A 27,981-nucleotide genomic window follows, 5' to 3' on the forward strand; every position below is an offset into this window, starting at 1 on the left:
TAATAATGAAAGATTCAAGCGTGATGTTAAAAATCTGTTTAATTTTTCTCTCTCTTTGTTAATCTGTACCCTTGGCTGTGACCTTCATGGGCTACTTAGTCTCATGCCTTGGGGATTGAGAAGCTGGTGGACATGGGTGCAGCATGGACAATGTAATTAAGTGCATTCTCTCTCCCAGGAACATTCAGCTTTATTGTAATGTGACTCCCATTCCCAAATAAACAACATATTTATTACAGGCTTTTACAAAGAAAGAAGCCTTTGTTTTTGTAACTGAATAAACCTGCTGATATAACTTAACCTTCTGAAATATACTGGAGTATGAATATATCTATCAACATATGCATATGTACCTATGCACTTATGTGTATGTCATTTGAGTACCTAAATATGTATGTATACGTAAATGTGATATATATTGAATAGATTATTTGAGCCTATAGGCTATTTAAAACTTAAATCATAGACACACATGCATCTATACATATATACTTTTATGTATAGAAATATAAAAGTAAGAATTCTCTATACATTTAGTAAAGAGTTTGATTGAAAGTTGCTTGTTTCTTATAATGAGTCATAAAATAGTAAGTCATAAAAATGACTTGTTTCTTATAAAAGTATCTTAATCCGCTAGCTCAGAAATATTTATTTAGCAAAGCTTTGGGATAAAAATCTACTTAGAGTCAAACGTTTAGAATTGTTGGCAATCTCATGTGTCATTTAGTCCATTTTTCTTCATTTCGCAGACAAGGAAAATGAGGTTGAGAAAAGTCATCACACCTAGTATGGCATGGATAGTAAGAAGATGACCCAGAATCCAAACCCAGATCCACTTACTTCATATCCAGTGTTCTTTATTCTATAACTACAATGAAAATGTACATTGATATGTGTGTATTTTCATATGCATATAGCTCCAGAAGTGGATACACTTACCCAATTGATTGAGATATCATGGAGTCATTTAATAGTATATGATTTTTGTTTCACTTGATCTTCTTCGTTACCATTTATTTTTATTATATATGTATAAAATAATATAATATGAAACAATACCTTATTGTTATATATCATAAAATATAACTATCTAGTTATATATTATAAGATATAATATATTTATTAAAATGTAGTAAATTTTAGTAAGCATGCTTGTCCAAGAGAAAGAAATTCTCACATTAGCTATGTCCAAAAATCTATCTCATTTGTTTTTTATTATTCCTCCCTACTGCCCCTCCCAAAGGCAAGCAATATTATATGGGTTATGCCAATATTATTCTCCTGTTCATCATGTTGCAAAACAAAACATGTATTACCTACACAAGAGAAAAATTCATGGAGGAAATAAAGTGAAGAATGTCATGTTTCAACCTCATTTACTCTTAAATCTATCTTTTAAGGCTGAATTCATCATATTCTAGGAGAAGTTGAATGCATTATTAGACAAGTTAGTGACCTGAAAATAATCCATGTAAGGTAACTTCGAGACTGCAGGTAACTCAAAAGAAGGTACAGTGAACTTTAGACACCAAGGAAAAGAGGAAGTCGATTTTAAAGATGGGGGGAAGGGGAAGGAGAGTAGGGACACAGCAAAGTAGTAGAGAGGTAACCAACAATTCAGAGATAGTTTATGATAGACAGAATATCACATTGGTATGATAAACATGAATGAATGATTAATGATTCAAGGGCAGCTGGATGGCTAAGTAGATGGAGATCCAGGCCTAGAGATGGAAGGTCCTGGGTTCAAATCTGATCTCAAACTCTTCCTAGCTGTATTACTCTGGGCACATCACCTAACTTCCATCATCTAGCCCTTACTACTTTTCTGCCTTGGAACCAATGCAAAGTAATGATTCTAAGACAGAAGTAAGGTGTATGTGTGTGTGTGTGTGTGTGTGTGTGTGTGTGTGTGTGTGTGTTTAAATGATCTATTATTCTTTCAGTGAAAGTTTCTTCTATATTCTTCTTGTTAGATAAAAGAAATGAAAGTCCATCCACTGTGGATCATTTTAAAGTATTAAAATTCCCTCAAATTGTTAAGACAATGCACTGACTTAATGGTAGTAGAAAGACCTGATTTTTTAAAAAATACACCTGTAGAAGGTGCGATTTTACTTGGTACTTGAACAAATTCAGGGAAGCAGGGAGGTGAAGATAAAGAGGGAGAGCATTGTATAAACTCAGGTCAACCAGTGGAACATAGACTATTTTGTTCAAGGAATAGCAAAGAGGACAGTGTCATGGGATTTCTTTAATTGTTGGGGTTGGGGGAGGAGTATTTCCAAACACCATGCCTAAATTTATCTCTAAGCATCTTTTACTCATTGCTTCTAGTTCTACCTTCTAGGGCTAATAAAAACATGTCTAATCACTTTTCCACATGTCAGCCCTTCAGAGGTTTGAAGGTAAGGATCATGAGCTTGCAAAATATTGTCTTCCCTAGCTGCAACTTCCATAGTCCCTTCTCCAGATTCTTATGTGACATTACCTGAAAGTCATCCCTATCTGGGTTACCTACAATTGAATGTTCTCTGGTTTACTAGTGTACTTCTTAATGTAAGTAGGACAAGGGTTTTTGCTGAGATGTTAATGGCAGAAGTTATCAGTCTGGGATGTTACCTTCCTTGTTCCTCCTTATTTCATATTTCTAGTTATTTCCTGAGATTTATTGAAATTTTGAGGCAGAACATATTGCCCAGGCACTGGATACTTTAGTAATAATACTTTATGTAATATATAATACTGGATACTTTAGTTATAACTGGAAATTGATAGTGAAAATGGGCAGCTTGGTGGCACAATGGAAAGAGTTCCAGACCTAGAGTCAGGAAGACCTCGGTTCAAATCTAGCCTAAGGTTTTTACTAGCTGTGTGGCATAGGCAAATCACTTAATACTGTTTGCTTCAGTTTCCTCATTTGTAAAATAGCAAACTACTCTAGTAAATTTGCCTTGAAATCCCCAAATGGGATCACAGAGTCAGATATTACTAAAAGGAATAAATAACAACAACAAAAAAATATTCAATGCCAAGTTTGAACCATTTGGGAGCAGTGTTTTACTCTCTGGAGTAGGAAGTCAGGAATGGAATTCACTATCCCTGGCTTAGTGAAGAGCAAAGCAGAAGGATTTTCCATTTAGGGACAATGAAGATGGGTTGCCCTTTTGTTTATCAGCCAGTTGGAATTGTAGACTTGACTGATAAAAAAAATTAACTAACTTGAGGCACGTGGCCTGAAAGACTACCAAATGATCATTGATATTTCCCCAAATGAAACATGCTGGAAGTCAGAGGAGCAGCAGTGGAAACAGCAAGAACAAGCTTGTGCCTCAAAGGATGACAGCCAAAAAGCCCAAAGAACAATAGCAGAGAAGAGGAAGACATTAGAAACTGAGAGCAAAGATTCTGAGAATGATAGCTATAACAGAAAACAGCAGCAGGGGTAGAGCCTCAGCAGGTAACATCCATTGAAGCTGATCATCTCAGCCTCAAGAGAAGAGAATACAAGGCAGAGTGGAGCAACAGCAGAATCCCACCACCTCACCAAGGACCTGTGGGAAATGGAGCCATGTGGAATCAGGAAAGAGAAATGCTTTAACCAAAATTGTTCTTTTTCAACAGTGTATAAATTTTTGAGAAATATTAAACATCTGTGAAGGGAGAAGGATATTGAATGACTACATTGCTTGATTTTTAATGCTAGTTATTTTGTTTAGAGATATTAGATATTGTATTAGATTAGATACAGTATTAGATAATGGTCCTGGAAACAGGGATTCTTGAGTTCAAATCTTGTCTCTGATACTTAAAACCTTTGTGACTAACACCAGGCAAGTAACTTAGTTTCTATATTCCATAAGATACTCTCTAGGATAATACTAATAAGTCATGGGCAGGTTGTGTTTTGCAGTGGTGGAAGGAGTACCCACTTTGGGAGTTCTCCACATTGACAGGGTTTATATTTATCTTGCTACTCTGACTATATTAAATAATTTTTTATTTGATTCATGGTAACTCCCTGTTCTTATGTCAGAGAATTCACTTGAAGAGGGTGTGAGTCAAATATTTGTACCCACAATGAACCTAAGAAATGGTGAGGTGTCTGATTCAAATGAAATACCCATAATTTTTGTAATAGTTTTTCAAGGATATTTAAATAAATTTATATATTAATAAGGGTCAAGTTATTTATTGGGTTTGGGACCAAAGTCAGGTTTACTAAATTAATGTTTGTAGGGACTTTTTTTATTTTTTTATTTTTTTAAAACTCTTACCTTCCATTTTGGAGTCAATACTTTGTATTGGCTCCAAGGCAGAAGAGTGGTAAGGGTAGGCAATGGGGGTCAAGTGACTTGCCCAAGGTCACACAGCTGGGAAGTGTCTGAGGTCAGGTTTGAACCTAGGACCTCCTGTCGCTAGGCCTGGCTCTCAATCCACTGAGCTACCTGGATGCCCCCTGTAGGGACTTATTGAGCATTTTTTCCCTCTTTCCTCAAAGCCTACACTAATGATCAGTGGATAGATTTCAGGAGATGTATAAACTTTTGTGCAGAAAAAAATATATCTCTATTTTCAATTACTTTTATCTGCAATTGACATTTCCTTCAATTATGAATTTAAAATACATTATTCTGACAATTCAGATTTAATCAGAGTATCAAAGGGTAATAATACACATAAACACATGACAAGAAAACATTAAGAACTATGGTCTACACTGAATTATGGGAATATTTTTGTTTTTCCAGAATAAACTCTACCCAGTCATTTTAATTCAGGGAAGTAGTGTATAATTGGGTTAAAGTGGCATTGAATATTAGAGAATATATTCTTTTTTATATTATTATTTTTTGAACATGGCTAATGTGGAAATTTGTTTTGCATGACTATACATATTTGTAATGAGTTCTGTTTTTCTTGCCATCTAAATGGGTGGAAAAGGGAGATGATTTAGAACTGAAAATAAAATAAAATTGAATTTAAAAATAAAGTAATATTGAATACTTCCAGAAAGGCCCATGACATATTTTCTGGAAGTAATCACTCTATATTTTGTTGAAAATAATTTTTTAGCCCTTATTATTTGCTTAGTAGGAAACCAGTGATGACTTAGCCTTCCTTCAGGCCTGCTTAGTATTGTAGGTACCCATTGACTGTGATAATGATGAAATTGAAGCAATTTTACACAATGCTGTGGACTTCTTGAAGAGATATTAAAAAAAACATAATAAAATATACAGAAAAAAGGCAATGCAGTTATTGTTCTCGGTGAGCTATTGGAAACTGGAAGTATTACTGCATCTCCAAAAAGATAATTGCCAGGTGAGGTATTTGGACAATGGTTACTAAACTTGCCACTGCTAAATAGGGGCTTGTAAATTAGTCTGTAATTTTCATAAGTGAAAGAATCAATCAAGATGATAGAAGAGATCTGTAGAGAAGACAGATGCCATTCCTCAGCAGTCAGTGATCCAGGGACAACATTCTTCTCAGAAGGCAATGCCGCAGGGGCAGTTCTGTGGCTCAGTGGATAGAGAGCCAGGTCTGGAGAATGGGAGGTCTTGGGTTAAAATCTAGTAGCTGGTGCCTCTAGGTAAGTTATTTTGCCCCAATTGCCTAGCCCTTGCTACAATTTTGCCTTAGAATCCATACACAGTATTGGGATTTTTTTTTAAAGTTGATATCCCAGGGGCAACAATAACAAAAGGTTAGCTCCCCAGCACAGATGGGCATCAGTGAATTTATAGGGGACCTAATTACTCAGTTACCTTCAGTCTCAAGAATGTCTAGAGAGATCTATTTTTTTATCCTTCCTAGGAAGCGCTACTTGAGAAATGTAGGAGTGGCAGAGAACTAATGAAGGGAAACATAAGAAAGCTATGAGGTTACGGTTCACATTTGCTAAGGCAGCTAATAAAGCAATCCTGACTGTGATCGACGTTTCTGTCAAGTTTTCAGATAAAATCAAACAGGAGAATGAAAAGACTTCCAACCTCATTACAGATGGGAAGGGTAGCTCCAAGGGGCTGTAAACGAAGGGAAAAGGGCATATGGAGCAGATGGGTAATACTATTCCAAAAGAATGGGTTTGGGTATGTGCTACAACCCTAGGGTTATATGCATCTGTGAATGAACAACAAGGCCAGTGTCCCAGTTACTTAGAGTTGACATGTCTGGAAAATAGAATGGGAAATGATGGATAAACGATAAAGTTGAAAACTGTATTCTGTATGCTTTCAGGATATGTCAATCAATAAATGAATGAGCATTTGTGAAGTTCCTCCTCTATATCAGGCAATGTGCTTGGCACTGGGGTTACAAAGACAAAAACAAACCAAAAAATAAAAAATAAAGCAGAATCTGTGTTCCAGAAGGTTATAATTTGAGAGAGGGAGGGAGACATAGAAAGAGAGAGAGAGAGACAAAGAGACAGAGAGAGAGAGAGAGAGAGAGAGAGAGAGAGAATGAAAGGGAGAGACAGACAGAGACACTGAGACACAGACACACACAGAGAGAGAATGGATACATGTGTTAATGAAAGAAATATTTGCTAAATACTTACCACGTACTAGGGACTGTGCTAAGGTCTTGCGATAATAACTACAAAACGAAACAGTTCTTCTTTTCCAAAGAATTTACTTTTTCTTAGTGGGAAACAACAAATATAGGAGAGTGGTGACCAGGGAAAGGAGTTTTTGTCTGGAGAGTCCCATGGATGGTGGTTATTCTATAAGATCAGTCAATTAATATGTCTTTTCCAGAAACAATGATAGTACTGATTTAATTAGTGGTCCTACAACAGGAGGGAAGATGTCAATATGGGTTAGGTGAATAGCAAAGTGAGTTGGAGAACACAGTCTGGTCAAGGGTCAGCAGGCAAGGGCAAGATAATTTTTCATTTATTCATCAATTAAGACAACTTAACCCTAGAATATGCATTCAAAAACTGTGAGGGGGCCAACTTCCCCCAAGAGAAAAGGGGCTTGCTGTCCAGTTGTCCATTTCTATCAGAGAAGTATAACAGTAGGACACAGTGAAATGACCCAGATGGTCCCCTGGATGGAATATGAAGTGTGAAGTGGCAACCATTTGACTGGGAATCAGGAGACATTACTGATGGATGTGAGACTTAGCAACACTGCTTATCAACCAGGAACAATTCTGAACCTTTCCTCTTTTGTAAAATGAGGATGATTCTTAGACTTCTTACTTCAGAAGTTGGAGGTAGGGAAAGAATTTTGTAAACTGCTTTAAGATCTATAACAATGTAAGCTATAATTTTCATAATGTTTTGTTTTACTTACAAATCCAGTTTTGCCTTAGGATGATCAACTTGGAAAGCATCATTAGACAAGGAGCAAGAAGATAGATCAGTCACCTTAATAAGCAGGTGGGACAAAAATCAAGTTGTGAAAAAGAAAAATAGATTCCTCATTCAAAAACAAAAATTTCAGAAGAATATAACCAAGTACTGGTACAATAAAGCCATCCAGTCTTCACCCCCAGGTGTTTTCCACTTTTTTCTGAAGCCATTGAACTTTTGCATTTATTAGAAGGACTTAACAGAGAAGCCTGGCCAGCAGCCCAGATCATTCAAAGAACATCCAGTATGCAAGTAGATAGTTGGGGAAGTGCCCAACTCCCACTCTAGGGAATGTTTATATTTAGGCATAAGGAGCACCTCTGAACTAAGGGGCACAGTTTACATTAGAAAAGCAGACTGCAGCAAAGGCATATATAAGTAACCAACATAGTGACTGAAGGAGTGAATGACGGTCACATAGCCCTTTTCTTTTTTTTCTTATTGAATTTATTTATTTATTGAATTTAGAATATTATTCCTTGGTTACATGATTCATATTCCTTCCCTCCCCTCCTTTCTCACCCCTCCCAGAGCTGACGAGCAATTCCACTGGATTTGACATGTATCATTGTTCAAAATCTATTTCCATATTATTAATATTTGCAATAGAGTGATCATTTAAAGTCAACATTCTCAATCATATCCCCATTGAACCATGTGATCAGACAAATGTTTTTCTTCTGCATTTTTACTCCCACAGTTCTTTCTCTGGATGTGGATAGCATTCATAGCTCTTTTCTGAATGGAGATTCAGATCACATTAGTCCTCTATCACTGTAGATGCATGGTGAGTTTGAAATCCACTGAAACTCAGATCTTTTAAAGACAAATTGCCTTCTAACTCATACATTCCCAATCTTTAATCATAAATGTTTTTGAAGTATCTATTATATTCTAGGCCAAGCACTATGTCATGTACTAGGGATTTAAAAAAAAAAGCTAAACTAAAAGAATCCTTGGCCTCAGTATACTTAAAAAGTACAATGGATAGAGCACCTGGCTGGAGTCAGGAAAATATGAGTTCAAATCTGGCTTCCGATTAACCTCTATGTGCTTCAGTTTCTTCATCTGTAAAATGTAATAATAGTATATACCTTCCAGGGTTGTTGTGATGATCAAATGAGATAATAATTGTAAAACACTTAGCCCAGTTCCTAATATATAGTAAGCACTGTATAAATGTTAACTATTATTATTATTATTTCAGGCCTGAGGGACAACCAGTGAATAGGCATGGGCATAGGATTAGCATTGGCCTCCTAGAAGTTTCACAAGCAATACACCCACCTCGCTTGTTTACAGACATTTTCTCTGTCTATGCACATGTCCTAAAACACTTTTCCTCCTCTGCTCTGACTACTGACCTCTCTGGTTCCTTTCAAGTCACAGTTAAAATTCTACCTTTTACTGGAAGCCTTCTCTAACCTTTCAATTCCAGTTCTTTTTCTCTTTTAATTATTTTCTATTTATTCTGTGTAAAATTTACTTTGTACATATTTATTTGCATGTTGATTCCCTCATTATATTGTAAGCTCCTTGAGAACACAAACTATCTCTTGCCTCTTAAGTCTAGAAGGATAGATTGGTTCCAGGATTTGACGAGCTTTAAATCCTAAATCCAGGATCTTTTATTTGATCATAGAAATAATATGGATCCACTGGATTTTATTACAAAAGGAAAGGATGTGGCCAGACCTGTGCTTTAGGAAAAATCATTCTGGAAGTTTTGGGATGAATTGGAGAAGGGAGATATTTGAGGCAGCCAGACCAATTTGAAGTCCATTGCTAAAGTCTAGTCAAGAAGTGATGAATATTTGAATAATAGGGGTGACCATTCAAGGAGACAAAGGGGGACATATGCAAAGGACTATCATGGAAATAGAAATGACCAGATTTGAAAAGTAGCTGAGTATGTCATCAGAGGGAAAGTGAGGAGTCAAGAATAATGCCAACGTGGTAGATCTAAGTATATGAATAATGATGGTGATCCCAAAAGAAAGAGAGAAATTCAGAAGAGTGTGTATGGAGAGAAAAGAATAATTTCTGTTCTTTCCTCCAGTCAAGGAATCTCACTTCACTTATTTCTTCTTCCCCCAATTCATAATACTTAAGAATAAGTTTACATGCACAAAAGGAAGCCAACAAAAGCTCCCAATCTGAAGTCAAATACTGGGTCAATATCAAAGTGCTATTTTTTGGTATTCCATATTGTTTGCCCTGTTTTCTTGTTTAGGTAATGCATTCATGCTATTTGCTTTTCTGAATTTAAAACTGACTGTTTTGACTGTTTATACTTATACTCCTTATCCCCACTACCTGGCTCAGACTTTTGGTCTGATATGCCTTAAATTATCTGATTTTAGACCTCTGACTCTCCTTTAACCACTAGCTTCCAGGATCTTCATTGGCCTTGAACCGCTTCAGTCCTTATTCTATGTTCCATATCTTGCCTCAGATTTCCTAGGCTGAATTCTTTGTCCTGATTCCAGGACACGACCTGGAATTACATAGTTAAAACCTATAGAAAAGCTGCCTGCTTCAGTGTCCCTGACATGTTAGAGTCAGAACTACAGTCAAATAGAAGGCATCTGACTCCAAGAAAAGACTAAGGATCAGCTTCCTATTTAATCCTAACAGGGAAAACTGGGGTTAACTCAAGAGGTAATTAGTAGGCAGTCAGAAAGATGACCGATGATACAGAGAGGTTTATAGTTCAGAGGTCCATAGATATAGAGCTGGAAAAGATTTTAGATATCATAGTATTCCAAACCCCTCATTTTATAAATCATTAAACAGGACAAAGAAGGCAAGCAGTTTACCCAGAGTCATATAGGTAGCAAGTGTCTGAAGTAGGATTTGAATTCAGGACTTCCTAATTCCAAATATTTTGCCTTCTCCACTACCTCACTTATAACATCCTATTAATGGTGATTTATTTCATTAAAGGAATAACTGTCAGAATTCATTGAGTACTACCCAATTTGCTCAAGGAGTCCCTTTCAAGAATCAGGTACTTACCTACCTAGACGAACCACTGGCAGCCATCCGTAATTAAGAGCCTCTAAAGATTTGGCCTTGGAAACACCAGCATGAATTGACAGTAAAGATGATGCAGGTAAAGGAGCATCATTTAGAGGGCCACATGGGAGTGTTTCTATCAATAAATATTATAGCTCTGGCTAACATATCATGACCAATAAGGACAAGAACCCTGTTCATGAGAAAGTTGTTTCATGATGTGAAAGAGATTAAAGAGATTATGGAAAATGAGTAGGCAAAATTTTCTAAATTAAGTTGTTATTACAAGTTCATGAGAAAAGCTGAAGGAAAGATTCATCTCCATTAAATCCTGTTAAATAGAAGATAAACATATCCACAGATAGAGACACTAATGACCACATATATTGTTTAACACGGCCAACCACCAAAACCAGCCCCACACATTCTCATGAGAGGCAAGATACTTAATTTTACCCATGGTACATATAGCCATCATTAAAAAATAAATAAATAAATAATGAAACGATTAATAGAAATAAATAGAAATAAAGCCCTTAAAAAACCCTTCTACAACAATTAACAGCTTTAAGAAGTTACTCTAGGACCAATGTATAATGCCAAAATGTTGCCAAAAATAAAATTAAAACTAAACAAACAAACAAACAAATAAATAAATAAATAAATGAAGTGTTGAGAGGAAAGTTAATAATGTGCCATTAAGTGATTTTTATAATAATAGGGAAAAATCAAAATGCAATTGCTGTTCATGCTAACAATGAATTGAACAACACAGAGAAGAATATTTGCTAATCCTTACTTACTGCCAGATACATCGCTGCATACACGCTCAGCGCTGCCTCTTTGGAAGGGAAGGTTTTTCTAGCTCTCATGATGAGATCTGGGTTACCAGTACAGGCCTCTTCACCACTGATGAACTGTGTGAATTGCTGACACCCAAGAGCCGTGTAGTTGGGCTTGCAGAGTGCAAGGAAGTGTGGAGCCAGATTCCCTGTCACTACCTGTCCAGCATTCACAAAGATATCTGTAGCAAACAGCCCAAATGTATAAATCCCTGAGGAAGAAAGAAAATATTGAATCCCCTAGGTTACCTTGGACTCTAGTAGACAATAAATCAACAGGGAACACATTTTGGGAACCACAAACATTTCATACATATGGCTCTCTCTCTCTTCTTCCCTCCACCTCCTTTCCTTAACCATCTGGAGTGGCGGGAGTGTTAAATTATTTAAGACTCTTGAGTGTTGTGTTCAGCTGTCTGCCACTAGCTATAATTTTATGCCTGGCATGTTTATAAGACATAACTTGAGGGAGGAAAATGTATTCAGGAATCTTGGAACCATTAACTACCTTCAAGGCTCAGACCCAGGTGCCACCTACTTAAGGGGACCTTTACTATTCCCTTAATTGTTAGTCCCATCACTGCATACATTTTTTTTTTGCATAAGTCTTGTATTTAATTATCCTTGTGCACATTATTAGCCTCCTCTCCAATAAGATAGAAGTTCCTCGAGGGCAGGGGCTCCCTCACTTTTGTATTTATATATCCCCTGCCCTTAGCACAGTACCTGGCACATAGTAAGTGCATAATAAATACTTGCTGCTTGATTGCTGTTGCTTCAAGAACATGACATACATTTAAAGCAATTTATCAGCCTGCATTTTTATTTATGCTGTCATGTTGGGATATACATTTCTTCTTTTGTCTGGAAATATTTTCATCAGCTTACTAAAATGCAAACCAAATGTGTTGTTCTGTGAGGTACATTTCTATATCATTCTCCAAATCTATATATTTGGAGTTGCTACTTAGCACTAAAAGTCAATGCCATTACATTTCATTATCATGAAAAACTAAACTGAAGGAAAATAGTTTCAGAGGAATTTTTACATTACTCCCAAAACAAACTTTCATTAGATAAATCCAATTAGTCAGTCCCAAAGGATCAATTTAATGGACTGGAACCATATACACAAACATGGGTATCTATACATATGTAGAGATATATAATTACAAAACAAGTTTGATAAGCAAAATGATGAAATCATGATATTTAAATAATTATTGAAGACATAGGAAAATATTTTCATGATTTATTTTAAACAAATAGATCAAATGCCAGGAATTTTTCCTGCATTTGTAAACAAAACATTTACTAAAATCATATTATTAATCCCTTATTTAAGAAAAAACCCTCCTACAACAATTAACAGCTTTAAGAAGTGACCCTAGGACCAATGTATAATGACCCAATATTGCCAAAAATAATTAAAAAAAACTTAAGAGTAAAATAAATACTCTGTAATCTGAAGATTCTATCATTTTCATTAGTTCCTCTTACTTCTACCACACTAGAATTAGTTTTTGTGCAGGCTGATAACCAAGAACAAAAGAAATTCTGAAAGAAAGTATTTCACTTATTTATTTAGTGGGGGTAGGGGACCAGAAGTTTCTCATGTTTGAGAAGAAAGGAGGAGATGTTTAATCCTTATGCATTTCTTTGGTAGGATTTTTTTATCTTCATCTTTAAAAAATCCAGGCACAGGAAATAGGCAGGATAGTTAGATGGCTTTAGAACAGATTTTTTCACTCTATGCGTGATTATAACAGTGATTTTTTTTTCTTTTGACTCAAACTAGGTCCAGATATGGAGCCAATTACAACTCCAAATGCCTATGAGCACCAGAATTTGCTCAGAGTCAAAGGCTTCAGTCTTCCTGAGTTCCTAGAACTTAATGTCTAGCCACTATGGTCTCTTTCCATGGGGATAGTTCAAGTAAGGATACAGTGGGTTTCACTATTCTTCAACAATAAAATGCTTTTCTTAAAATCTCTTAACAACAAATAAAACTAATTTCTTCTGAAATTTAAACAAAGTAATTAAATCACTTCCTTTGTCTAGAATAAAGAAGTCCGGACTTATGATCTTGAAGTCCTAGAGTTGAATTTTGCTTTCAGAATTTACTAGTCATGTGACTACAGGTGGGAAAGTTTCTCAATCTCTCTAAAATTCAATTTCTTCATATACAAAAGGAAGATAATATTGAAGGGATCAAATGATATTTTAAGGGTACGTGCCTACCAGAAATACTTTTAAAAGTATGTTAGAGACATATAACACAATAAAAATACCAGCTTTCATTATTCTGACTAAATTCATACTTTAACTGCAAAACACATACATCCCTCAAATATATATCATTTTTTACTGGGGGGAGGGAGTTAAATTATATCACACCTCTTTTCCAAAGTACCTGTCTACAACAGGGTTCCAGATTACAAATCTGCTTACAGATATTCTGTCTTGAAACATGCACATTGCATTAAGATGGAATTATTTTCTTGACAACTTAATCACATTTTTTTTGTTGAAAGTAACTTGAGAAATAGCTCACAAATTATGGTCAGTCACTGAAAATCCATGAACAAAAATTTTTTAAGTGCTTACTATGTGTCAAGTAATGTGATCATTCAGAAACCCCTAAAATACATGTCATTTAGAATTACAAAATTCAGTGTGTCCATCTGAATCAAGGGAGTAGTAGTAGAACACAATAATAATCAAGGAAGATTTTATGATCAAATGTGAACCTGAAATTCAATGACTAGTTTGAAAAATATTTTGCCCTGCTTTATAGGGTCTGAGAAGGCCCTAGGACAGAGATCATTCATCTTTTTTGGAGGATTGTGGCATATAAATGGAAATTTTGAACCTTAGACTTCATCCCTCATAAGTCCCTTAGTTTTCCCAAAATTCCCTTTAATCTCTCCTGCACCTCCACATTTGTGTGGTCTTGTTATTGTTTTATAGTTGGCTGTAACTCCTCCCACTTTTTCTCTTTGGTTCCTGGGAGCAAGCTGGTTAGTACCTTTTAGTTAGGTCTCTTTTGTTAGTTTTATTGTTAATAACACTTTATTAAATATAATATTTTAGTTTTTGCATATTAATTTTAATCTCCACAGTGGTCAAGCTCAAGTACTCCTTCTTAGAATAATGCTTTCGTTCATTTCTTCATTCACAAATGAATGAAATCTGACATTTCAGTTAAAGGTTAATTGAAATAAATTTGTGATTTACTTTAAGTTCATGGACTCCTGAAATCTTTCTATAGACTCAAGAACCAAGGAGGCCCCTTCTATCACTGCACTAATTGATAAACACCTGATGTGAATATAGCAGTGTAGGTATTGAACTGGGAACAGATCCAAGATTTCTGGTTTTTCCCCACCATGTTCTTAAAAAATACATCTTGGGATTGAATGCAACAGGGTTTCTTCTGTGGCATTTATTCCTCAAGTACATTTTGTATATTGAATAGAATAGATTTTAGGAGGAAAAATGCTTCATAAAAGCCAAGGAATTAGTTTTGTATAATTATGGCAAGAAGATAAATTGATGATATTTATGAAACATTTAATGGTTTGCTTTGAAAGGTACAATTTAATATGTGAGCCAGACTGTGGGAAAGCTTAAATTGTATAAAACGAATTTGATGGGTTTGGGGTGTCTTAATGCTTTTGATTTCTTTTCTAAGAAAGTAATTAGTACTAATGGGTTTTTTAAATGTTATGGTAAGTTTTCACATAAGGAATTATTATGTATGTAAACATAGACTTTTAACATGGATCAACAGTCAGAATGGCAGCATACTTAAAGCAATGTAGTTTTCATAGTTATATTAAGGAAAATAAAAACAAATTACTACATTAGTCATATGCAGATTAATTAGACATCAATAGAAAACCCTTTTTCATCTCAGTCTCGTCATTGAGAAGCTACCAAACTGAAAGCTGACAGGACACAACTTAGGGAGGGAAATCTAGCATAGAAAAATGTTGACATCCACAAAAAGTATTTCCTTCTAGGTCTGTATTTAATTCTAGGACTGTATTTAATTAATTTATGTAGGTACTATTGTTATTTTGTATTATGTATTCTAAGAAGTGAATATTTCTCTTATCTAAATATTATTAACTAGAATACAATAATTTAGTACTATAAAATTCAATGTTCAGTATTATAAAATGATATATTATTAAAGTCAACACATTTTGGATAAGTGAAGCACATTCAATGCTTGTCTCTTTGTTACCTAAATTTAGGTCAGTTTATACTTTTTTAACAAAATGAGCAATTCTTGTATCTCTAATGATAATTTCCAGAAATTAAGTCTCAGTATAATACATATCATAGGAGGACATATAAGACTAAAAAGCAACATTTTTTCAGGCATCTGTATATGCCTACATGTTGGAAGCTATTTTTGACTCTAATCTACAAACACAGACAAATACATAGGCAAAGAAAGAAGCCTGAAATGGCTATATTGTTATGTAACCCACAAACTGTGTCTTCCAGATACCCAGAAAAATCAAAGAGAATTGAAAAATCCACTCAGCTCCCCCTTTGTATTTTCTTTTCTGTTTACACAGTGTCAAATAATATTTCAATTCTTAAAAAAGGTTGAAATAATGCAATTTTGCAGTTGAATTGATTAATAAAATATTCTGGTTATATTTTATAATTCTTGACCTTATTGTTAGTAGAAATGTTTCTCTTAAAATAACATATTGTCAACCATAAAACGTCCTGTAGTATGTGAAAACAAGTTGTTTACATGAAAGTTTTGTTTTGTAATGAAATGAATAAATATCAGAAAGCTGACTAAGTAATATTACTGAGTATTTGAATTGTTAGCTGGCATATAAGCATCCTCTAAAAAACAGTAAAATATCAATACAATGGACACATACCAAGAAATCGGACAGTTCTGCGTACCAGTGGATTTATATAGCAACAATCTCCAGTTAAAATTGTTTTTTCTTGGTTTTCAAAATCCCTTGTGGCTAGTTGTAGACAAAACACAGCAGTTTCTCCAACTATTATCTGAAGGAAGTAGAACATAAAAATGAGAGCACATTAGAAATCAGTGAGCATAAATGCTAATGAAAAAATTTTGCATTTATAAACAAAAAGGACCCATGTTAAATGTTTATGATCCCTGTGAAAAACTCTGCCATGTGTCATTTTATTTTCTTTGACCTAAATCCAACTTTGATTACAAAAAATATATCTGTATCTCTGACAAATTTGTAAAAAAAGTCAATTCAAGAAAGTAATGAATAAACTATGAGTAAAAATGGAATACAAAGTGAATTCTTTTTCCTTCTGCATTTAGACTAAAATGGCATATATAAAGAAAACTCTTTGGGGAAATTTTTTTTGAGGAACCTAATTGAACTATCATATTGAGTATTTTATTGGTAAAATGAAATCTTAAATGATTTAAAAGGCCTCCAATCTGACTTTTCGATAAATGCTCTTTGGGAATCCCTAGGAGAACATGAAACCTGATATTTAAATACATAAAAAAGCTTAAAAAACAATACTTTGATGGACCTATCATCTCATTTGTGTGGGTATTATCTATGTTGATTTAGACCACAACTCATACATGGTTTCTCATACCCTAAAGAGTCACATGGTATCTTGTCCATGTCTTCTACTATAAATGTCCAAAAAGCATTTATCTATCACATTGCAGGTCTTCTACTCTGTTGTCTAACATTTCATATATATCAATAAAATATTCAGACTATAATAAAATTATTAAATCATTTTGTCACAATTAGATGAATAATAAGGTGCGTATGATGAGATAAGTTCACATGTGCCATCTTGAATCTGAATTGATCATTCACAATATGCCTAAAGATTGCATTTTATGATGATAATAGCTACCATTTTTATAGCACATTAAGTTTTTCAAAGCAATGTCCAAATATCATCTCATTTTTACCTCACCACAGTCTTGGGAGGTAGATGTCATTATTCTCCCCACAGATGGAGAAACTGAGGCATGAAGAGGGCAAAGGACTTTCCCAGCATCATACAACTAGTAAGCATCTGAAGCTGAATTTGTACTCAGGTCTTCTAGACTCCAGGTTTAGCTCTACATTCACACCTACCAGAATTTAAGAACCCTTCTAACTCTGCAGATCTATGACTGCATAATTTTTTGGTTCTATACGATTTTTTTTATCAAGGCTAAACAAGTCCCCTAGTTTCCAGTTTGTGTTTATTATGACAAAGAATTATTTTAAGTATTCTTGTACATAGAGATGCTTGTGCTCTTTCTTTGATTTATTTAGTGTGTAGGTTTAGTAGTGAAATTGCCAAATCAAATGATATGCACAGAATTTGGTAATTTGGGGGGCAAAGTTTTAAATTGATTTCCTCCTTATTTGAATAAACTTCCATTTGAGTACTTTGATTTTATGATAATTCCCCCCTTACTCACCCATTTTTCCCAAGCATATTCCTTTCCCCTTCCTTTTCTTTATTTTAAGATCATCAAAACATAACATCAAAACTTTGTCTTATTTAAGTCTCTCTATTGCCCTTGATGATATTAAGGTTTTGAGGGCACTTTTGTGTCATCACTCTAATTAGAAAATAAATATTCCATCTTTATTTAGTCCTTTCCTATTGCTTATTTATTTTGCCCTTTTCATACATATTATTATTGATCCATGAGATTTTATTCCGAAATTTTCACTCAACTCTGGTAATTTTTATCAGGAGTGCTTAGAAGTCCATTTCATTGAAGGCTCATTTTTCCTTTATAGTATTATACTCAGTTCAGTGGATAAATTAGTCTTGGTTGTATACCTATATCTTTTGCCTTTTGAAATGTAGTTATTTTAAGCTCTCCATCTTGAGTGGCTCCAAAATATTGTGGGATCTTGACTCTTATGTAAGTTCTTGGATTCTTCTTTTTTTTTTTTTCTTCTGGATACTTAAAGTATTTTTTCTTTCCCCTGCAGCCTCTAGATTTTGCCTATAATGTTCCTAATGTCTACAAGTTGAGATTTCATTCAGGAGGTGACTATTCTTTCTATTTTCTTTCTATTTCACTTCACCCTCTAGTTTTAAAAGATGTGGAAAAATTTCCTCCGAAATTACTGAAATATTAGGTTCATTTTATTTTTTTCTATTTAATTATGGGTTTCGAGTAATCCAATGATTCTTAGATTATCTTCTTGATCTTTTTGCCAGGTCAGTTATTTTTGATACAATATTCCTACCATTTTTTCTTTTTACATCTGTTTTAATATTTCTTGTTGTCTCATGGAACCTTTAACTTCTTATTGCTCTATTCTAAGTTTCAGAACTCTGTACCTTGGGAGATATTTTATATCTCTTGTGCTAAACTACCAATTTTCCTTCAAGTTTTTACTATAGAACTCTATTACTTTTCCAGTTAGTTTGTATAGCATTTTCACTTATTCTTAAAATCACTTTATACTTTAAAAAAGTCTTGCTTTATTTTTCTAAGAATTCTGTCAAAATATATTTATCATCTCCAGATAATCTGATAAGGATGGCTTAGTTGATAAAGAAACTGGACACAGGAGATGATCTTTCTGTTAGCTCATAGCTGCTTCTCCATCTCTAGCAATGAACTTGGGATTTTATTATATAATGTATATCAAACGCAATTCACGCACAAACACAAAGGAATTTCGCAGTTGCACAGAAATTACAAATTATGTCATATAAAAGCACAAAAAAACCTCATTGGCTTCAAAATAGAACAAGGCCAAGGCTGAATTTTGGCTGGCCTATCATCAGTAAACTAAGTCTGGGAATAGTTTCTCAGGGGTGAATAGCCCCCACTGGAGGAGGTTTTGTCTAGATCTGGCCTTGGCTGTCTGAAACCAAGCAGTTGTATTTCTGACCAACGGAGAGAATGTTAACCTCTTGACTTCTGGTTTGCTAAGAACTTAAAGCTTTCCAGGAAGGCTATATTGCTTTCTAATAAGAAAAGGTGTGGATCATAAAAGGGGTCAAAAGAGGAATCTCAGATTTTTATCTTAAATAGCCCAACCTGTCTGGCTCAGACTAGCAGAGTAGCTTTCAATGGGGTCCAGATAAAAATATCTATTTGAGACTGTTTCTCTTATTGGCCTCCCACAGAATTCCAGTTGAACTTATGTCTAAACTGGTTTTCTTTGAGGTTTTGCTTGCAGATATTTTGAGTACTTTTTAATGGTTTTGTCTCTTGGGTGTCCCTGACATCATAATAATATTTTCTGATATGATTCTTTCCTTTTTTATCTCTTTTTTCTTCCATTTACTTCCTAATTTGTCTTTCTAAGTCCAAAACTCTATGTGCTGCATCATCTAGCTGCCTAGGTGTCACCTATCTGCATTTTCTCTAATTGCAATAATAGGACAATAGACACTATTCACATATCTTAAGAGTCTTTAGAATCTCATGTTCTGCTTAGTATCTGGTTTATGTATGTTTTGCATGTGCCTGCATGTTATCTTTCTTCATTGGTATAAAAGTCCATTGGAGCAAGAGATATTTTCCTTTTTGTAACTCTAAAGCCTGACACATAGGCTTTTCATCTCTGCCCGACTGTTTATTTAACTGAAATATAGGGTACTTGAGGGGAAATAAGGTGAAAGAAAATAAAAAAAAGCAGATTAGAATCAGATTATGGAGTACTTTTAATGCCAGTCAAGAGTTTGTGTTTCATTTGGTGGGCAATTGAAGACCATTCAAAGTTTTAGAAAATAAAACTAAAATATATTTTTCAAGATACATTTTTTCTTTAATCAAATTAATGTAGGGGATATTCTAAATACCACACCACACACACTGAAACTCACTTCAGATAGCTAACCCTGAAAATTCAATTTAACAAAGTAAGTTGTTGATATGGGCATTTTCTCTATTGAGTGCATGTGGGACTCACTCTGGTGTCCCACAGCACACTGTAATTAGACACAAAATGCTAGCAAGTAACACCACTGGAGAGTGCTATTGCTGACACCTTAAACCATTAACTACTGCAGCTGGAGCAAAAATTCTGAACCAAGGTGATTTCCAGTGACATTTTTACAGCTCCTATTGTATCGCTTTGTAATTCACTGCTGTAGCTATGAGTTCATATATAATACCCACAAGAAGTACAGGCTAGAGGTTGTCATGGCTTGCTATAAAACACTTCTCTTCCAATTTAATTGAGAATATTTCTAGCTAAGGTGAAAAATTTGACCCAAGCACTGGTTTTTTTTAGATTAATTCAAAGGACATTGGAGTTAGCTACATTTTTTCCTTATTTGTCAATGATGGGTAATCTTTCTCATATATTCTTTCTCATGAGCTCCTTTCCCTTTTTCAACATTACTTCTCATTGTTAAGCTCAAGGAAACTCTCAACCAAATACTTTTTCATAGACATCAGTTAGTAGAGTCTAAGGACATTTTCTAACACAAGTTGGTTGCTATTACCTGAGGGTGCCACATTTGTGTTTGTTCCCACAATCTAAAGACAGCTGTAAAAGATCCTCCCTGCCCCTTGGAGTCACATTCCACCTGATCCATACACATACAAGTTCCAAGCTACCAAAATCCCACTAAGAGCACTCGTAGAGGTGGGTCCATGTACAGACTGGTGCCAGAACTCCCCTGGAGGTAGATTCCTATCTCAGAGCCTTAATAAACAAAATAAAACTTCTGGTGAAGAATACAAATTCAACAGAACTAATATAAAATGCAAACTTTTTTTAGCTAGGTATTTCAATCTTTTCAGTCTGGCTCCCATTTATCTTTTCAAACTTAAGTATGTAAAGGGTAAGATCAGAGCCATGCCTCACACTGGAGATCATTATGCTGTTCCACTTGCTTCTGGAGAAGCTTTAAACAATTGTACTTTGCCATAGTATAGAACTATGAAAATTACTTCATACATTCTATATTTCTGTCAAAGTGAATTACTTTTTGTTTTCTACACTTGTCCCCTTTCCATTGTCTGGAACTAATTCCTTCCTCACCTCCATCTTCTAGAACCATTAGTTTCCTTCAAGGTAGCTAATTGTTAATGGCAGCTTGATATAAGTACCATGGAAGTTTTACCTAGTCCCTTGATTTACTCATTCTTTTTCCTTTCTCAAATTACAGTGTATCTACTCCAATGCCCCTACCACTTATAAGCTCCTTGAGAGTAAGGACTCTCTTTCCCTTAGTTTTTATATTGTAAGAGATTAGAATAATATCTTGCATATACTTGGAACTTAGTCAATACTTATTGAGTTGCTAAATAGCCTAACTACTAATAAATATTTGGGGAAATAATTCATAAAAGTTGCCTTCCAGGGATTAGATACATCCAATCCACTAGTACCTTAATGTCTTTATCTTGATGTTCAGTAAGTAGGGAATATTTTCACATGACTTTTCTGGTGCCCTCTGTAAGGGAAATTGGTCTTTTCATTGAGTTTCTGAAAGAAGGCAATGGAGCCTCCTTTGATTAGATTTTCACTTCACTCTATTGATGCTAAGGCTACTGTTCTTGTACCATCTGCCATTTCTCAAAGACTTCCTTTCCATCATGCTTATTGTTCCCTTACTTTTGCTCATACCTTGTCTGGTAAGTCCAATCCTTGTCATTATCTAAGACATGGGACAATCTAAAACCCAATGCCACTAACCCTCTTCTTTGTCTCTGAAATTTATCATGAGAAAAATGAATGCATGTTAGAAGAGGCAATCTATATTCACAAGGTATATATAGTATAGCAGGGATAGAAATAATAGGTCCTTGGTTCTGTCTCTGGTCTCTGCAAATTCATTGAAATGAGGGGTTCTTAATATATTTGTTTCAGTTTTGTTAGATTAACCTTTTGTCTGTCACTTCAATATATTAACATGCAGAACAAAAAAAAAACGAGGATTAAACTATGGTTAAAGCAAAGACTCAGCTCAGATAAGGAAGAAAATAGAGGAATATGTATTTGTTTCTGTACCTAAGTGCAATGGAGAAAAATGCAGTCACTGTTCTATATCATACACATTATCCTTTTCAATGTCCAAGAGAACCAGAGGAGTATGGGGATTGAATGAAGTTACTTCAGACAGACTACTCTGGGGTTGGGGGTGAGGGGAATCAGACCTCTATTGTAGAAGAAGAGAAACCCAAGAATCTTGCTGAAGGGCACCTATATATAATACAGAGGAGAAAAGGGGGAAGGCTATGACAGATCTGTAGACCCAGAGTTTGAGAAGAAGGAGTCTTCTTTGCAACAATTCAGATCCGCTTGCCCTTTGTATTTGTATATTGTCCCTGTACCACCACCACCTTTCTTCATCTCAGCTCTTTAAGTCCTAGGCAGGACTAATACCACTATCTTCCCTGCCCCTTCTGGTTCTCAACTCATATGATTCTCATTCCTTCTTCTACATCTGTTCTTTCACAGACCATTATGTTTCTTTTTCAAAATCTTGGGCAAGACTCAAATCTCCCTTCTGGTTCAATGAGTTCAAAAATCCAAATCACTCTTTGTCCAGAAAGGAAATGTTAGCTCTTCTGAACTACAAATCCCAGAATGACAATCAGTTTTCAAATCTCCATTATACTTGAGTTCCAAAACTTAATAAAAAGATGAAAAAGGAATAACTAGATAGAAGTTTGTTTGAGAAGGAAAAACAAATGATCAGGAGGATTAAGGAGAGCAAGTGAAATTTAAGTAAGTGTAATATAACTCAACAATGTAATAAACCAGTCCCTATTTCATTCCCCAAAAAGCTAATTTTGGGGCAGTTAGGTTGCACAGTGGATAGAGCACCAAGTCTGAAGTCAAGAAGACTTGGATTCAAATCTGGCCTTAGACACTCCCTAGCTGTGTCACCCTGGGCAAATTATTTGCCTAGCTCTTGCTTTTCTGTCTTGGAATTGTTAGACAAAAAAGAAAGGTTATTTTTAAAGCAAATTTAATTTTGGCTCTGTTTCCCAGGATGTGAAAAAGTAATAATCTTGTCATATTCAGTTCTGTTCTGTTCAGATCATATATGAAAAGTTATTTAGCAAGTTAGATTTTAAAAAGGATATAAGCTGAGGAGTATCCAGAAGAAATCAACCAGGATGACAAAGAGCCTTGGGATCATGCCATTTAAGAATTAGTTGAAGGAACTGTGAATGTTTAGTCTGAAAAAAAGAATATTTGGAGGGGCATGGTAGTGGTTATTTAAGTATAAAATCAAAAAGGGCTTTGATTTCTGCCTGGTCAATTAGAGGCATCAAAAAATAAATCTATGATGTAGTCTTACCTCATCTGAGGTCTTTAAGTAAAGGCTATTCAAATAATTGGAGAAAGGATTTTTGTTTAGCTCTGAGTTGAACTAGGAAGTAGGATGGGAGAGAAGAGAAAGCAATGAAACTGGAGTTATAAAAAACCTAGGTTTGAATCCTTTCTCTGCCATCTACTTGATGTGTGATAATTGTGGCCAAATCACTTAATATCTCTGAGATTCAATTTTCTCATCTGTAAAAAGGAGATGATATTAAAACTCATAATATCACATAGGTATTCCCATCAATCATCATTTGATTGAATGTATCCAAAGTGCTTCTTACATCAATCAATCAAAAAATGAACATGTATTAAAAATCTAATATATGCCAGATACTATACTAGGAAAGAAATGAAATAAATCTAGTCATTAAGGACCTTTATTGGGAGAGAAAACCTGTATGTATCCATGCAAGTTTATATAAAATGGATGTAGAGTGCTTTTTTTGCCCCAGAAAGCTTAGTAACTAGAGGAAACAGGGAAAGTTTGCTGAAAGGAAATAAGGAAGGCAAAGTGATAGGGTAAATTCCCATTGCAAAGACATGGAGATTAAGAAGGGAATGCTATGCATAAGAAACAATAAGAAGGTCAGATCAACTTGATCATAGAATACATAAAGGGAAGTTGCACACCAAATTTTGATGGGCTTTAAATGTTAAATAGAGCCCTTTATATTTGATCCTAGCAGTAATTGAGAGCCACTGGGGTTTACTGAGCAGGGGAGTAGATTTATGCTTTGGGAAAATCACTTTGGCAGTTAGAGATTGACGTGAAAGAAAAGAATGTAGAAGCCAGATCGATTAGGTCATTGTCATAGTCTGGAGAAAAGAAACTTGGACCCTGAACTAGAGTGGTGGCTGTGGTAGTGAAGAGAAGGGGATAGTTGTAAAAGATATTATTGAGGTAAAGGTGACAGGATTTAGCAAGTGGTTGTAATATGTGGGCTGCAGGAAAGTAAGAGTTGAAAATGGCAACCGGGCTATGTGATATTGGAAATTTGGGAGTCCTTGAACTAATTTCAGGTCCCTGATCTGAACTTCCTGTGGACATTTATGACTCTTTCAAACTAAATTTCCCATGATTCTTCTTGCATAGGAAGTGTAATAATGTGGAGAGAAGAATAAAAAGGAAGTGCCTGGAAGGGCACGCTCTCTTTCCAGCTGAAGCAGCATAGTAGTGGAGGTAATGGCAGGTGTTTCAAAACGATTCTTAGTAAGACACATGGCTTCATTTTTCTAGTGACAATAAATCTTTTAAAACCCTAATATTTTAAAATCTATCCTTTTATATCCATTTTATTTTTTACAGCTATGAACATGCATAACTGGAAGGATATTGGTACCATAGTCCATGACAGTATTATTCAAAAGCCAGCTCTTATTGCCTCTGAGGTCTCTTCCAATTCTAAAATTCTATGAAGAACCAGCCTTAGTCCTTAAAGTGAGGTCTCTAAGTGTATCTACTATAACTCCAAAGCGTTGCCCAAATACAATATACTATAACTTCTGAGAAGGGAGTGACCACTGAAAATAGAAGTCTCACAGATGATATAGAACTTAAGCTGAGCTTTAAAGGAAGGAAGGACTTTAGAGACATAAAACAGGAAAATGTAGAATATATACGGAATGTTTGGGGAATAAGCTTTATGTCAGTTTGACTATCCCAGGAATCTCAAGAAATATAATACTAGAGAGGTAGGTTACCTAAGTGTTCAAACTGTGTAGAGTTTCAAGAAGATTGAATTGATGTATAAATGTTCAATAGTTTTCTCTCAGTGCATCTACAATTGTTTTTTTGAAAATTTCTGTCTATATAGAAAGGGCTATAAAACAGTATATGCCCTTTGACCCAGCAATACCATTACTAGTTTTGTTTTCCAAAGAGTAAAAAAAATGAAAAGGGAAAGGATCTATATCTACAAAAATATGCAAAGCAGCTTTTTTTGTGGGGGCAAAGAATTGGAAAGTGAGGGGATACACACCCATCAATTGGGGAATGAGGAAATTATAGCATATGATTATACGGAAATACTATTATGCTCTAAGAAATGATGAGCACAAAGAGTTCAGAAAAACTTGGAAAGACGTATAAGAAGTGAAGCAGAGTGAAAAAAGCAGAATCAGAACATTGTACACAGTGACAGGAATACTATACAATGAACAACTGTGAATAACTTAGCTATTCTCAGCAATACAATTATCCAAAACAATACCAAAGAACCCATGATAAAAAAAATGTCATCTGCTTCCAGAGAAAGAAATTATAGCATCTGAATCCAGATCAAAGTAAACTTTTTTTCACTTTCTTAATTTTTTTATTCTTCAAATTACCTTCCACAAAATGATTAATATGGAAATGTTTGGCATGATTGCACATGTAAAATCTAGTTAAGTATTGCTTACCATCTCAACAAGAAGGGAAAGAATTTGAGATTCTGTAGTCCTTGAAAAATACTGGAAACTTTTTACATGTAATCATGGGAAAAAAATAAAATAAAATTTGAGAAAATAAGTTCTATATTTTGAGTCAGAGGTCATGATTTCAAATATTAGCTCTCCTATTAATTCATCACTCTGGTCTTAAGTTCCCTCATATGAAAATTATAGAATGGAAGTAGATGACTTCTAAGGTCTCCTTCACTACTTAATCAATGGTACTAACTAGAGTTGTTGATGGGCTGATGCCTTTTATTTCTACATTAGAGCCATTTCTGGATATGCAGGTAATCCCCATCTTGCCCATTACTCTACTTTCACCTTGAACCTCACTTCAAAGCAACATGGGAAAAATCCAAGTCAACCAATTACTACTGTATGAAAATAAAAAAGTAAAATCATCACTAAGCACCTTCCTCATTCAGCTGTTTGGAACTAGTCATATTTTCAAATAAATATAAAATTATAAGCAGTAGGTTGCATCACAGGGAAACCCACCAAAGCGTATTTAGTTCATAACATTGATAACATTCTGTGCATATTTGCTGGATAGAGACTAAATAACATATGTGCTATTTATATAACACTTCAAAATTTGTGAAACCATTTGCACATTATCTCATTTTATTCTCATAATCACTCTATGGGATAGGTTCCATTATTACCCCATTTTATAGATTAGGATAGTGTGGCTAAAAGAGATGAAGTTAATTGCTCAGAGAAACACAGATAGTAAGGGTCTAGGGTAGATTTTTGAACTTAACATTTTCCTTCCTGCAAGCTCAGCACTCTATCCTCTACCACTTAGTATCCCCTAGAAATCAATATGCTTACAGATGTATATAGTATTTAGTTACCTATATACATGGATAGTTTCTGGGAATGGAAAGGACTTTAGCAAACTCATCTAGGACAAATCTAAGCTCTGAAACATGAAGTCATATATAAAAGATTTCTAGCAGCTCAGTCTTTGAATTAAAAGTGGAAAAGAGAACAAACACTGTAGTTATGGGTACTGAAAGGGACTGGGGGGAGCTTTAGGGAAAGGAACATATTTCTTGCTTACACATTTTTCTTTGACATGTCACTTGCATTTCCCCTGTGTATGTCTCCATGGTGTCCCCTCTCCTCAAGGTTGGGACCACAGATCAGAAGCAAAACAGGATGACAGTGAGGAAGGGGACTTTCCCCCAGGCTTCTATAAACCAGAGCTGAATCAGGCCCCTAAGTAATTCAAATTTGTCTCTTCGATAACAGAGATTGTGACAATCATAGTAGATTTATGACATGGAAGGGTAGGTTTAAGCATTTTCACTAACTTCTTCCACATCAACTCAAATGTTCCCCCTCTAGCCACTGTGCCCAATTAACTAATCAGGGATACTTCTCACTGCATTTTTCTACTGGCAGGATACTCTGGTAATTCAGAGAATGAAGTTAGTAGGACTTGCTGCAAAAGTGCCCATTTTCCCTTTGCTTTCTTGATTCTGTCATAACAAAAAGACTTAAAGTAAACTTTCTTAGATAGATGTGATACTTACCAAACTTCACTAGTTATCTCCCATCCTATAAAATTTTAAGAAGAATAAAAACTTCTTCATGGAATAATGTAAATACAGTTAGCCTCAGAGATAGGAAAACTTGGGTTCAAATCCCACCTCTGATATATACTAGCTATATGATCCCAGGGAGATCACTTAATCTTTCAGTACTGCAGACTTCTCTGTAAGATCATGAGTTATAAAGAAAGTGCTGACATGTATTGGTAGAGGAAATTCCTTCTTTATCCCACACAATGATATCACAAATTCTGTTCTTATTCATATTTTTAAATGAAAATTGTCAGTGGTCCTAGATCAGAATCTAGTCTCTAACTCCTACCTCCACTGTGACTTCAGCCAAACCATCTCCCTGTGTCTCAATTTACTAATATGTAAACAAGGAGGTTACAGTCTGAAGTTTTTTCTAGCTCAGCTTATGATGCTATGATGCTGTGGATTCAATAGTAGGTCAGTGA

General features: G+C 34.9%; 1 protein-coding gene across 1 annotated transcript in view; it reads right to left on the reverse strand.

Annotated features, from left to right (window-relative positions):
* The window catches only part of PLPPR5 (phospholipid phosphatase related 5), a 144,213-nt gene that overhangs the window by 46,147 nt on the left and 70,085 nt on the right, over positions 1–27,981 (reverse strand). The window contains exons 2-3 of the mRNA XM_044675494.1: positions 16,140–16,272; positions 11,188–11,438 (exon numbers count right to left, since the gene is read on the reverse strand). Coding sequence (XP_044531429.1) covers positions 11,188–11,438; positions 16,140–16,272 — 384 coding nt within the window. The remainder of the gene's footprint in view (positions 1–11,187; positions 11,439–16,139; positions 16,273–27,981) is intronic.

Source organism: Gracilinanus agilis, chromosome 4 (genome assembly GCF_016433145.1).
Source record: "Gracilinanus agilis isolate LMUSP501 chromosome 4, AgileGrace, whole genome shotgun sequence".
NCBI classification, from domain to species: Eukaryota; Metazoa; Chordata; class Mammalia; order Didelphimorphia; family Didelphidae; genus Gracilinanus; species Gracilinanus agilis.